Genomic DNA, 12246 nt, shown 5'->3' with positions numbered 1-12246 from the left:
TGAGAGGTGCTGATTTTCTCTGGGCAAGATTGGAAAGAAAAAGCAGAATTCGCTGTGTTGCAGACCCTGTGCTTTGACTCGGACCCGAGAGAGCCGCTGGTCATCGGTTTTGCCTCTCCCCCAGCGTTAAGCCTCCAGAGGCTCATCCCAGCACCCAGTTGTCACCCCTCGTGGGGAGGGAGTGGGCAGGAGCTGCCTGCAGATGTCAAAGGAGCGAAGCCAAGGCACGTCCCCACCGCCTGGGAACGGCCCGTTCATTTAATTAACCGCGGAGGTTTTGTTCACCAGTTGCATGGGGCTCTGTGTGTGCGTCGGGCGCGAGGTGCTTTGCTCTCTCCCTGTGTTTGAACGTGGCCATGGCCCCGTTTCAGAAGTTGCTGGAGATTTCTTGCCCTGCTCCCCCCAGGGCTCCTGGCCCCGATCCTGCTCTGCCAGAGGGAGCAGGGTCCTCCCCCGTGGGCTGAGGATACCCGGTATTCACAGCACAAGAAATGAGTTAACCTTTAACAAAAGCTAACTGCAACAATTAAAGTAGCCTGGACAACATTAGCAAATTACTGCAATTATTTCATCCCCTTTTCTGCGCTCTCTGGTCTCAGAGCCCACTTTGCGGGTCCTTTTCCCATCAGAGGGACCCGTGATGTTTTCACCACCCCACGGAGGCAGGCGCTGAGCACAAGGCAGCCCTTTGTCCGGGCCTGCTGGGTCACAGGAACCGCATGTTTAGCCACGGACCAGGCGTTTTCATTCCTCACATATCTTGTAGCTGATGTCAGGGCGGCGCAGGGGCAGCCGTGGGGGGCTGTCTTGCTCGGGGAGGGGGCACAGCGTGGCCACGTCTCCATGTCTCATCTCCCCGCAAAATTTCTGGATACTGCCTCCCAACCCTGGTGTCCCCAGGGAGGCGTCGCTCCCACTGCCTTGGCAGCTCGCAAGCGGTGGGAGGAACAATTTGGAATCATCTGGTTTTCAGCAAGGAGGGGGGGAAGCCGCCGGCTGTTTCTTTTGTCTGCTGTATCCGGCGTGGGTATCGACACCAAACCACGTGCAGACGGCAGCTGGCTGGGGTGAGAGGCTCTCACGTGGCTCCGGCCGGGTCCAGCGCCAGCGAGGTCAGCCGGGGCACAGAGGGGAGCTGGGGAAAAAACAGCCCCCCCCCCCCAGGGGGCTGGGGGCTCTGGGGAGCAGACCCTGCGCAGCGCCACGGGGTTGGACGTTTGCTTCCAAACCAGCGTTTGCCACGGAGCTGGAGCCTGCCGGCCCTGAGGTCTCCAGGCATGGGGCATAGAAAGGTTTGGGTCTGAAGGAACCTTTAAAGGTCACTGGGTCCACCCGCCCCCTGCCATGAGCAGGGACATCTTCAACTAGATCGGGTTGCTCAGAGCCCCGTCCAACATGGACCTGGATGTTTCCAGGCATCCCGTGTCCTTCCCAGGATGGCCCTTGGGTGGAGCTGGTTGTTGTTCCCCTTTGGCACCACCGTCCCCCCTTCCCATCCCCGTTCTGCCACCAAAGCACTCGGTGTCCAGCATCACGCTCAGGCAATCCCGGCCCCCCCAGGGACACCCGACGGGCTCAGGTGCATGTGGGCTGGGGGTCAATGTCTGGGTGGTGGAGAGCTTTCTCTGAAGGCTATCAGTAAATTAGAGGGAAAAGCAGAGCATCTCTGGAAGCCATCCCATTTTCAGTCCCAGCAGGGCGACGTGGTTCTCCACGACCGTGGAGGTGCTTTGGATGAGACTGTCGGGTCCCTGCTCCCCTCCTCGCAGCAAAAGAGAGGGACGTGCTAGAAATGGCCATAAGGAGAGTGGAAAAATGATGTTCAGCTGAGTTCCTCGTCATCTTTTCCCTTCGTAGCTAATCAGCTCATAGATGGTGAGCCTGTAAAGATCATTAAATTAATTTCTTTCCTTGCTGTGACTTAATTGTTTCCATTTGTATTGTACAGTGCTCACACTGGGGATGTATTTTTGCTTGCCTATGTTTAGTTTGTTCTCTACCATGATATCAAAATATATAGATTAAGGCTGGCTCTTGGGCGCTTCATGGCACCGAGATCCTGCAGATGATTTTCTGTTGGTTTTGTGCAATCTGGTACTTTGACAGAGTGATGCTGGGCACTGGGGGATGCGCAAGGGCAGCGTCAAACCATCCACGGTCCCTCGGGGTCGAGGTCCACATGAGCAAAGGATCTGCACCGGGGGTCACCCCGTGGGAGCTGCTCCCCCCCGGGGAGATGGTTTAAGGGGAAAAGAGGAAATATAAGGCAAAGGAATGAAAATAAACATTCTGGGGATGTAGTTAACCAGCCTGGGCTGCAGGGATGGGAACAAGAGGGAAAGGGGGATGTGGAGGGAGGCAGGGGGAAGGAAGGCAGCAAAGTACGTGCTTCCTCACTGCTGAGCTGCAGCACAGCCCCAAAATAATGCACCCTGTCCCCAAATCACACTGTGGTGAGCTCCATATCCCGAGGGATCCCGCAGGCAGGAGGAGGCAGGCGCTTCCCAAAGCCACCCTGTTCCTTAGCAGAAAATCTCCCACATTTATTAAGTTGAAGCCAAGAAAGTTCACCTCCCTCTGGGAAGCAGCAAGAGTCAGAGTGAAATTCCTCTCTGCGAGAGCGGTTCCAGAGATGTCTGGGAAAAAAAAAACCTCAGAGAAAATTGTCACAAAATGGTATTATGGCTCTTTTTGTTTGCAGCTGGGGGCTGGCAGCGATGCAATGGGTGTTCATGCTGGCTCTGGGTGATGAGCACTGAGCACTCGGGAACACAAATCAGGGCAATTCCTGCCAAAAATACCCACCCTGCCATGTGTGGTGAGCTGGGGCCTGGGACCTCCTGGGGGGGATCACTGATCTGAAAAAACACCTCAGAAATGATGGATTTCATGGATGTGCAGTTGTTACAGGCTGAGGGCTCTCCTCCCCTGCCCTGTGGCTGTTCGGGGTCAGGCTGTCTGTCTGTCAGAGCATCCCTGCTGCCTCGCGCCAGGAGAGCACCGCGCCTTGGGGACACGGACAGGAGCAAACACGGGTAAAGGTTTAACTCGAGTTTATTCATACGTAAAGGAGGTAACTGCATTGTGAGTTTAAAGAAAGGCAGATAAACATTTGAGATGATGAATGCTTCCGACTGAAAACATGAAGAAAGGAAAGAAGACGGAGCAGACGGTGGATTTCAGTGGAAAACAGAGGGCAGGGACTGTTCTCCCCTCCCTGCAAGGCAGTGTGTGTTACCAGCGTGAGGCCAGGGGCTCTCAGCAATGGCTTTACGACAGGAGGGAAGGGCAAAGGCAGCTCAAGAGAGACTTCAGCATGAGGTGAATTTACTTACAAGCAACTAAAGTAGTCCAGGATTAACTTCTGCTTAGTAACAAAGAAGAAAAGTAATTAGCTAACTAGGGAGATTTGCTTTTAGTGATGGCAAGTAGATCTGTTTTTATGGTGGTGTGCTAAGCACCAGCTCAACTGGTGATGGCATCCAGGTCCACCAAAGCCTACAGAGAGCATCCACTGGGTCCTGATGCAGCACAGCCTCATGAAATAGCGCTTCCCACTATGTTGTGACTTAATGGCAGCGTAAAGATGTTTGGAAAAGTGGGGACTCAGCCCTCCTTTCCTCTCTGTCAGCAGCAGAGGGATTTAAGAGAAAAAAAAAAAAAACAAAAAACCTGCCCTGTGTATGATTTGAGGTGATGCTGGACAGACCCCGCAGGTGCCCTGTGGCAGGGCCCATGGTGCCAGCCGACTCCAGCAGCTAAATCACAGCCTGGCTTTACACGGGAGTAGTCTGAGCATCTGAAAGTTGAACACGGGGGAAAGTGGAGAGCAGATGCTTGCCCGAAAGGCATCTGTCAGTAAAGTCACCCCACAAAACTGTGGGACAACATGAATGCATCCTGGGATGGGAATCTGTTGTGATCTTCCCGGGATAACCCGATCCGCCCTGCTGTGCCTGAGCATCGCGTGTGCCGACGCACGGTGCATGTCAATGGGCTGCACTTCCCCGTTAGCTCAAACTTAATTAGAAAAAAATAAAGAGCCATATGGTAATTTGGAATACAGGCAAAACAATGTCTGTGTGTTTGGGTCTGGTATACTCAAATATTTTCCTAGAGCATTAATTTTTAATTCTTACATCAGACCCACATAAGCAAACATAAATAGGATTTTATATTTTACATAATCCATCCAGCTTGTGTTTGTTGTTACATATACTGAATAATCACTGCCTGCCACTACGTACAGAAGAGCTAATAATAAATATTAGGACACAAACTTACAAGTTAAATGAGATACAGTTAAGTAGTTGATTAAAAGGACAACTGTAATCTAAGGTTACAAAAGACTAAGTATTGCTTTTCTAATGTGCTTTTCTCCTTTGTTTCGGAGGCTCACCTGCCAAATCTATACCAGGATGAGCATGTAGGAGAGTCACTGGTGGCAATGTGCATAGATTAGGGGGTGTAAGCGGGGTTAATGAGGAGAATTAGACATGGGGAATGCGTGCAGATAACTGACAGGGCCCATCCCCTGTACGGGTGGAAACCCGCCACACCGGCCCCGGCGCCGAGGCGCGCAGCGGGGCTGTAACGAGACGGAGCTGTTTGTTCCCATCTCCTCGTCCTGGGTTCGTCTCCCCTTCGGTCAGGCAGAGAGGGACGGGCTCTGCTGGCCGTGGGCTCGCAGGAGCGCGGCGATGTCCCCCCGGGCAGCGCGCTGGGCCAGCGACAGGGCCGAGTTACCGCCCTGCGGGGAGGGAGGGGGCCAAGACATTACCGCCCGAATCCCTGCACCCCCCGGCTCCAGCCTCCCCTCTGAGCCCCACGCTCCTGAGGGAGGCTGACTGCAACCTGCCCGCTGATGAGTTTTGCTCAGCTCTCCAGCAAGAAGGGAGCCAGCCCGGGCAGCTTCGAACCCAACTACTGACCCCAAACCGCCTTCCCTGCAGCTCCTCCCTCCTCCAAAATGAGTCACCGTCCTGCAAACCTCCCCCATAGTATTTTGGGGCCTCACCTCAACCACACATAACATATCCTGGCCGTGCCTTCTCCTGGTCCTGGTGCTGTCCCACACGTCTTAGACAAACTTGTAGTTTAATCAGAAAATAATGGTGTAACTATAAACGCAGCCACGTGGCCTGTTGCCTCGAGCCCGTGCGGGGGAGATTCCCACTGCCCGGCCGTGCTGCTCCCAGCCCTGGCCCACGTGTCCTCCCAGAGAGGCGTCCATTCTCAGGGGAGAGTTAATTGCTGCTAATTTCTTGGAGCCAAAGCTCTGCTGATTCCACATCTCCAGGATTTAATCTTTTTTTTTTTAGGTTTACACCAGGTTGGGCTCTTCCCCGCCGTGCTCCTGACCAGGCTACAGCTAGTAGTTGTAGCTACAGCTGGGATGCTGGATGCGATGCTAAGCATTCATTTAGTTGTGTTGTGTCTCCCAAAAGTGGTCCCCTGATAAGAAAGTGGACCGAAACCATACTTCTGCCCTTAAAACCCACCACTCCGGGATTGCTGCCTGTAAAGCACGACCCCACGTGAGCTGTCCCCGCCCGGCACACGTGAGGTTGTGTACGGGACCGAGCGCGGCGCCGCAGCCTCACCTTGTCCGTGAGCGTGACCTGGCAGCCGGGCTGGGCCAAGAGGAGCCGGACGATGTCGGCGTTGCCCTGCCTGCAGGCCACCATCAGGGCCGTCCTCCCCTCCTCGTCCTGCAGGTTGACGTCGGCCTGGCAGGAGAGGAGGGCTCGCACCATGTCGTCCCGCTCGTGGCTGACCCCCAGCATCAGGGCGGTCTGGCCTCCCTGCAACCGCAGAGGGAAAGGCTGAACACCCCTTACCCACCTCCTACTGTCCTGCTCATTCAGACTGTTTATATATAATTATAATAATAATAATAATGATTAACGTCATTATTGCATATATATATATATGTGATTGCAAATTATTATTGCATAGCGTATATATAAAAATAATTGATATTACTGCATATTGCCTAATATTATTAAATATCACCGGGGATATTTTGTAAGAAATATCTGCTCACTTGCACCACAGCCATGCAGAGGGTCTTTGCAGCAGCGTGGCTAAAACCTCCCAGCTCTCAGCTGCTCCCAAACAGGTTTGCCCTGACACTCCTGGGTCTAGATTAACTTAGTCTATTTTACTTAGGTCTAGCTCTTTGGAAGAAGAGTTGGATGAGGGCACTCTGAGTCCAAAATGTGTCACTGATGAGCAACTGCCTGTCAGCAAACCTGGCCCAGATCCCCTACCCCAGGGTCCATCCCACACTGCTCCTCCCTGGTGCCACTTTTCAAACTTTAATTTTTAGCTCAGTAAAATTATTTTGCAAAATTTTCAGTCTTCCTTTTGCTTCTTGATCTTATCCAGCTCTTGTGTTCCTTCTTCATAAGGAGCTGGCGCCTGGCCACACTGCAATTTATCTGAGGTTGCTTTTGGAACTTTTGGGAAACAGCAACTCCAACCCAAGGTCTCCCGCTGCGTCTCAGCCTGGCGCTGCACATGCAGTGAAAGGAACTCACAGAATCACAGAATCGTCTAGGCTGGAAAAGACCTTGAAGATCATCCAGTCCAACCATTAACTTAACACTGACCGTTCCCAACTCCCCCAGATCCCTCAGCGCTGGCTCAGCCCGACTCTTCAACCCCTCCAGGGATCCCGGGGACTCCCCCCTGCCCTGGGCAGCCCATTCCAACGCCCAACAGCCCCTTCTGCACAGAAATCCTTCCTAATATCTAGTGTAAAACACAAATTATATCCCCAGCTCCAGCTCTCTGTGGGGACACAGTGGTGAGGAAGCTTATTCCCTTTTGCTCAGCCACAGCCTGAACTGTCATCACACCACAACAGTCATAAATAGGAGGCTACAAGCTCAGCAGGATTCATTTTGCAGATGCTTTTGTCTGGGGCCATGGCGCGACCCCACACGGGGCCACACTCGGTTTTCAAGGAACCAGCAGAACTGTGGGGACGCACCTGGGCAGCTCGCAGGTTGACGTCCCCCTCCTTCAGCAGCTTCATCACCACCTCCATGTCCTCGCCCGTCTCGGCGGCCGCCAGCGGCGTGAGCATCACCGCCGTGTAGCCGGCGCGGTTCTGCAGGTCCAGGCGGCACACGCCTGCCGGAGATGCACCGTGCGGGGCAAGGATTGGATCGGCCGGAGGGAAAGGGAAGCAAAGAGGGAGTCAGAAAATGTCAGACATCTTATATTCCCAGAAACAGGAGTTTCCATCACTATCCACAATTGAGATTTATCCGTGTTACGTATCTAGTCCTGTGAGCGCAGCCCTTGGTGCTATGCATTGCTACAGCTAATTGTGATTGCTGAAGTCAACTAAATTAACTTTGAAGACCATAATCAAAAAAAAAAAAAAAAGGAGGGGGGATGACACGGCGATTAATGCCTTGGGCACAAACCCACTGTGGAGCTGTGGGCTGTTTTCTTTGACTCCTCCAGCAAGGGAACAGCAGAAAGATGCCCGTCACTGAACGGGCAGTGTAACTCCATCCCAGCCCCGTTTTACTCACTTTTCACCTCAAAGAGTCTATTTCCAACTGCACCCTGAGGAACAAGCTGTGTCTAAGGGGCGAGGGCTCGGGTCCAGCCTTGCCCTGGGGACCCAGCAGCCTTGGGCACTCAGCCACAGAAGGGGACAAACCGCTGCGGCTCCCTGTGCGGCAACAATCGGGTTATAGATGTGTATGATAATCTGCCATTTCCCTAACATTTAACAGATTGTCTGGCCCATGAGAAAAGACCAAAGTCCCTTTATTCTTTTGGAGCACGCGTGCATTTTTCCCCTGTACAAGCTCAGCTGAGATTTTTTTTTTTTTCTTTGCAACATGAGCTGAAAGTTCAATAGTTTAACATGGGAGTTTTTCTGAGGCACTGGGGGGTTTGTTACACTCTCAGGCATCTGATCCTCCTGCTCCAAGCCATGATGTGGCATTTGCCGCTACAGGAAGCTTGGGGACTCACCACATTGCACCTGGACTGAGGACAGGAGAGGCACCTCTTGGCCACAGGGACTATGAGCCGTCCCCAAAGTCAGATTGCGGAGCCCTCAAGATGCATCAGGGCCCTGAGGGCACAAATGAGCCTTAATGTCCCTGAGGAGCCCCGCCCACACCCACAGGCCCAGGGCCAGGCTATGGGGGAGGATACTGGTCTTCAGATCAACCATGGGGTGGACCTTGGCACCATGCTTATCCCTTGGACAGACCTTGGCCCCACATTTGTCTCCTGGATGGACCTTGGCCCCATGTTTGTCTACTGGATGGCTCCCTTGCACGTAGGTTGTAGTTGGTCCCCAGCCCTACCCCTGTCCCATCTCCTTCTGCTCCTGACTGAACTCCCTGGGAGGACCCTGGATCATTCACTGTTTGCCACGTCTGGGACTGTTGATGGATGCCCATGGCCTGGCTCTGCACACCATGGTCATCCCCTGTGGGAACATGCCCCACTGGCAAAAGCGACCTAAAGTAACTTCCACACCCACACCCAACAAAAGCCATGGCTGAGCAGAGCAGCTGTTCCTACCTGTGTCTAGCAGGAGCTTTGCAATCTGGAAGTTGGAGTGGGAAATGCTGTAGTGAAGAGCCGTGTTGCCGTTCCTGTCGGCCAGGTTCACCACCATCTCCAGGAGCTGGGGCTGGATGGCCCCCAGCGCCTTGAGATACGCTGCGACCACCTCCGGGCTGGAAGACTTGCGGCTCGACACCCGGAACCACTCCTGGCAGACGGTGCTCAGGACATGCTGCTGCAAACACCAAGGTCCCCCCGTTATTCCCGGGGCAGTCATCCTGCAAACCAGCTGCTGCCCTGGCTCCTCACCCCATGCCACTTCGTCCTGTGCTCTGGCATCACCCAGTCGGTATTTAGCTTGTGGTTTTTGGGATTACTGCTGTAACTTAAGGGGGAAAGGAATTTCCTGTGGTAGCTTGAATGAGTAAGCTCAGAAAGCCTTCATCTTCTTTCTTTTTTTTTTTCCCTTTTCCTTTCTTTTTGGCTATTCTAAAACTGACTCAGGTCATCTCGTCCCCCTCTCCTCACAATGCTGTTCATGGCATGGTCTGCAACGTGCCGTCAGGATACTCTTATCCATTAAACGTAACAGAGAACAGGAACCACGTCTGAAATGAGACTGAAAAATATCTGTACCAGATGCTTGTCGCTTGTGGTCCCGATTTCTGAGAGGTGCTTGCTGAGTAGCTGGCAGTCGGCAAGGAAATCTTCAGAGGGTTTGCATCTAAAGGGAAAATGCTTTTGTAAATCCATCATGGGACAGAACTTGCAGGAGGTATTGAAGCAGGAAGGAGAACATGCAGTTTAGATCAGAATACATTAAACACTTATTCAAGTGCTTAACTTTATGGACATAAGTTGTCCCATTGACTTGACATAGATTTTTAGGTACAAAGTTAAACACTTAGATAACTTTTTAAGTCCAGAGTCCCTGATGTGTAGGGTCAGCTTCATCTGTTACAAGAATCCTTAAAGTAGAAAAAAAAAAAAAAAAATCTTATTTCTGAATCTGCAAAGAACTTTACTGAGAAACTTTACATGTGAGGGGAGAAATGAGCTAATTCTCACCTAATATGACTCACTGTCTTTTCCACAGTCAAGTGTAGGGCCTGAATCAATCCCCATTGGATTCTGTAGTAACTCAAAAAATATTTAGCTCTTTAAAGCCTTTTCCCATGTCTACAGAGGTCAGCAGCTGTCTCTCACCAAGCAGATGAAGGCCCAACCCCAGCCCTGTAGGAGTGACTGAATGAGCATGGTGCATCCTGTGGCTGCAGAAAAAAAAACGGACAGCAGGATCCCTGCCTGGTTTTCTGGTTACCTGTCAGCCTCGTGCTGCGTGCAAGCTTCTGCTTCTGCTGACGGCTCCTGCAGGTCATCGTCCTGATGTGTCTCCCACGAGGAGGTCCCCAGTGAAGCCCCCTCACTTTCACTTCTAGCTTCCTCCTGCGTGGACTCCAAATCATGGGCTGGCGTTTCCGTCTCGCTCTCTGCGTCCCCGTCGGATGGGCTGTCTTCACAACTTGTGTCTTCGCTTGAAGTCGTTTCGTAGCTATTTGAGGACACCACATGTTATTCACTCCTTCCCCATCCGCAACCACAGGGCTTGACCAAGACTCATGGAAGACACCCACGGACTCCAATGGGCCTTGGATGAAGCCCAGAGTGATACACAAGTTAAAAGGTTAGAGCCACAGCCAAACTTGGGGTTAGTCTTTTTTTTTTTTTTTTTTTGGCTTCTTAAGCCAGCAGGAGAGTGACAGAAGCAGTTAATTAGCAGCAGGCAAGGTTACTTCAGGGACTACTCAGTTGGTTGGGAGGGATGTCCATCGCACAAGCCCCAGCGTGGCCAGACAAGGGCTGCGTGCTGCCTCCCTGCTGGGAGCTGCTGGCACGCTGACGGGGAGCCGCGAGAAACACAGACCCTGTGGCAAGGTGGGACAGGCAGCACGTCGACAACCTTGAGCACCACTAGGCAAAAAAATATGTCTGCAGCTCCAGCACGGACCTGAGTCCACCATTCGAGCAGCCCTGCTAGAGATACCTCTCTTCTGGTTGTCCAAAAGTATTAGTAACAGTAATATCTTCCATGAGACAAAACATTTCACGCTGAGGGATCCCAAAAGTTTTCACAAACTAGTGGAGATTCCTCTACTTGCTACAAGTTGTACCCATTTCAACGACTGTTGGTAGAAGTAGCTCTACACAACAAGAGTAACACCTGACGAACCCAACAGCAGTAGCCATCGAGCTGGGAAGTCGGAGAAGTGAATGTGTCAGCAGAAACCAGCACCCAAACTTGCACACATAGCTGTTTGCACAGCGAAGGGACTGTGAAACGTGCCCTGCCTTCTCATGCCAGCACATGTATTCCTTGGTAGAGATGTGCCAGTGTTGCTCTTAGAGATGCATCTACGGCACATGTTGTTGTATCTAGTTAGTTCCAAGGCCAAAGAGTGCTAGATATTGCAGGGAACTGGGTGTTGGAGGACAACCTAAAATATGGGTCTCCTTCACCACGACGTAATTACTTATTCACTGAAATAGTCTTTTCTCAGTCCCTGAACCAACTTTTGTGGGGTGTCACTGAAGAGTGGAGGCAGGTTAGTGGCAGTGTGCCCACCCAGGCAATGCTGACCTCCTCCAAAACCCACCAAAGTTAGCGGTTTTGGTGGGTTTGGTCCCACCGTGGACCCAACTGGGTTTTGGATGAAGCCCCACAAGATGGGTGTGCAGAGAGTGTCAGTTCTCAGAGTGTCCCTCGCTGCTCTGAAAACATCTTTTCTACAGGGTTACTTACAGGTTATCAGTGCTGGATTAAAGAAGGGAGAAAAGAGGCTCCATTTCAAATGGCCTTTTAATCAAGAGGTTTAGAGGGGGAAAAAAAAAAAAAAAGAATGACTTCTTCAGCCATACAGAGGACATCACATGTTAAAAGTCAGTTTTATCTTCTGAATGGATGCTTACCCACCATTTACCCCAACAAACTGAAGATTCTTTTTGGTCCCATTGCCTCCTGCATGGAAACCATAACCTTTCTTTTTCATGATAGATTTAAGACTTGTGGTTGGAGAGGTTTCTAGTAAAATACAAAATCACAGATTAATTAAGCAGATGTGCCATAATTATCAATTATTATTCCCAATCTCTAGCAACAAACTACAAATTGTAACTGTAAGCATCTTACTTCATCTTAGGTGATTCTTCTTCTTGCAAAACTACAGATGCACCTGGCCACAACCTGACCCTGCCCTTCCACATTTACAATATGGGTCTCAAAGGTCTCCAAGTGACTGGGAATATAAAGGAAGTGACTGGGAATTATATATGTGTCCTATGAATATACATAGTTTTCTCTTCTGTAATAATGTTCTCTTTTTATTTTTTCATTAGTAAAGTATTGGAAATTTCCTACTTAGATCTTCTATAATACTACATGGATGAGTCTTTCCATCGGACTTTGAACAGTCTCACTATGTATTGCTTATAAGTAATAGGTCACTTATCTATTTGCAAGGCCCGCCCCCCGCCCTCTCCGACAGTGAACAGGCAGCCTTCAGTTTTGGATTCTCATCTTCATATAAGCTAAAATTATTTTGGATGAACAGCTGTGAGTGGGGACAGGTCTTTTCCCAGCCTAGTTGCTCACTTAGCTTGAATTGGTTTGGTTCTGGTGAACTCCATGGTGATTTACCCCAG

General features: G+C 51.2%; 1 protein-coding gene across 13 annotated transcripts in view; it reads right to left on the bottom strand.

Moving 5' to 3' along the window:
- Window positions 1-3042: 3042 nt before the first annotated feature.
- KANK4 (KN motif and ankyrin repeat domains 4) overlaps window positions 3043-12246 on the bottom strand; it is a 37135-nt gene continuing 27931 nt past the window's right edge. For 8 of the 13 annotated variants that reach the window (XM_074906074.1, XM_074906077.1, XM_074906073.1 and 5 more), the window contains 7 exons: window positions 11515-11626; window positions 9869-10099; window positions 9184-9271; window positions 8563-8782; window positions 6998-7140; window positions 5604-5804; window positions 3043-4750 (listed from right to left, as the gene is read on the bottom strand). In XM_074906074.1, coding sequence (XP_074762175.1) covers window positions 4649-4750; window positions 5604-5804; window positions 6998-7140; window positions 8563-8782; window positions 9184-9271; window positions 9869-10099; window positions 11515-11626 — 1097 coding nt within the window. In that variant the 3' untranslated portion in view covers window positions 3043-4648. Of the gene's footprint in view, window positions 4751-5603; window positions 5805-6997; window positions 7141-8562; window positions 8783-9183; window positions 9272-9868; window positions 10100-11514; window positions 11627-12246 lie in introns of those variants that run through there. The other 5 variants (XM_074906080.1, XM_074906081.1, XM_074906082.1 and 2 more) reach the window with 5 other exon arrangements.

The sequence above is a fragment of the Athene noctua genome, chromosome 5 (assembly GCF_965140245.1).
Source record: "Athene noctua chromosome 5, bAthNoc1.hap1.1, whole genome shotgun sequence".
Classification (NCBI taxonomy): Eukaryota; Metazoa; Chordata; class Aves; order Strigiformes; family Strigidae; genus Athene; species Athene noctua.
This window is presented reverse-complemented; position numbering and strand designations above follow the sequence as displayed.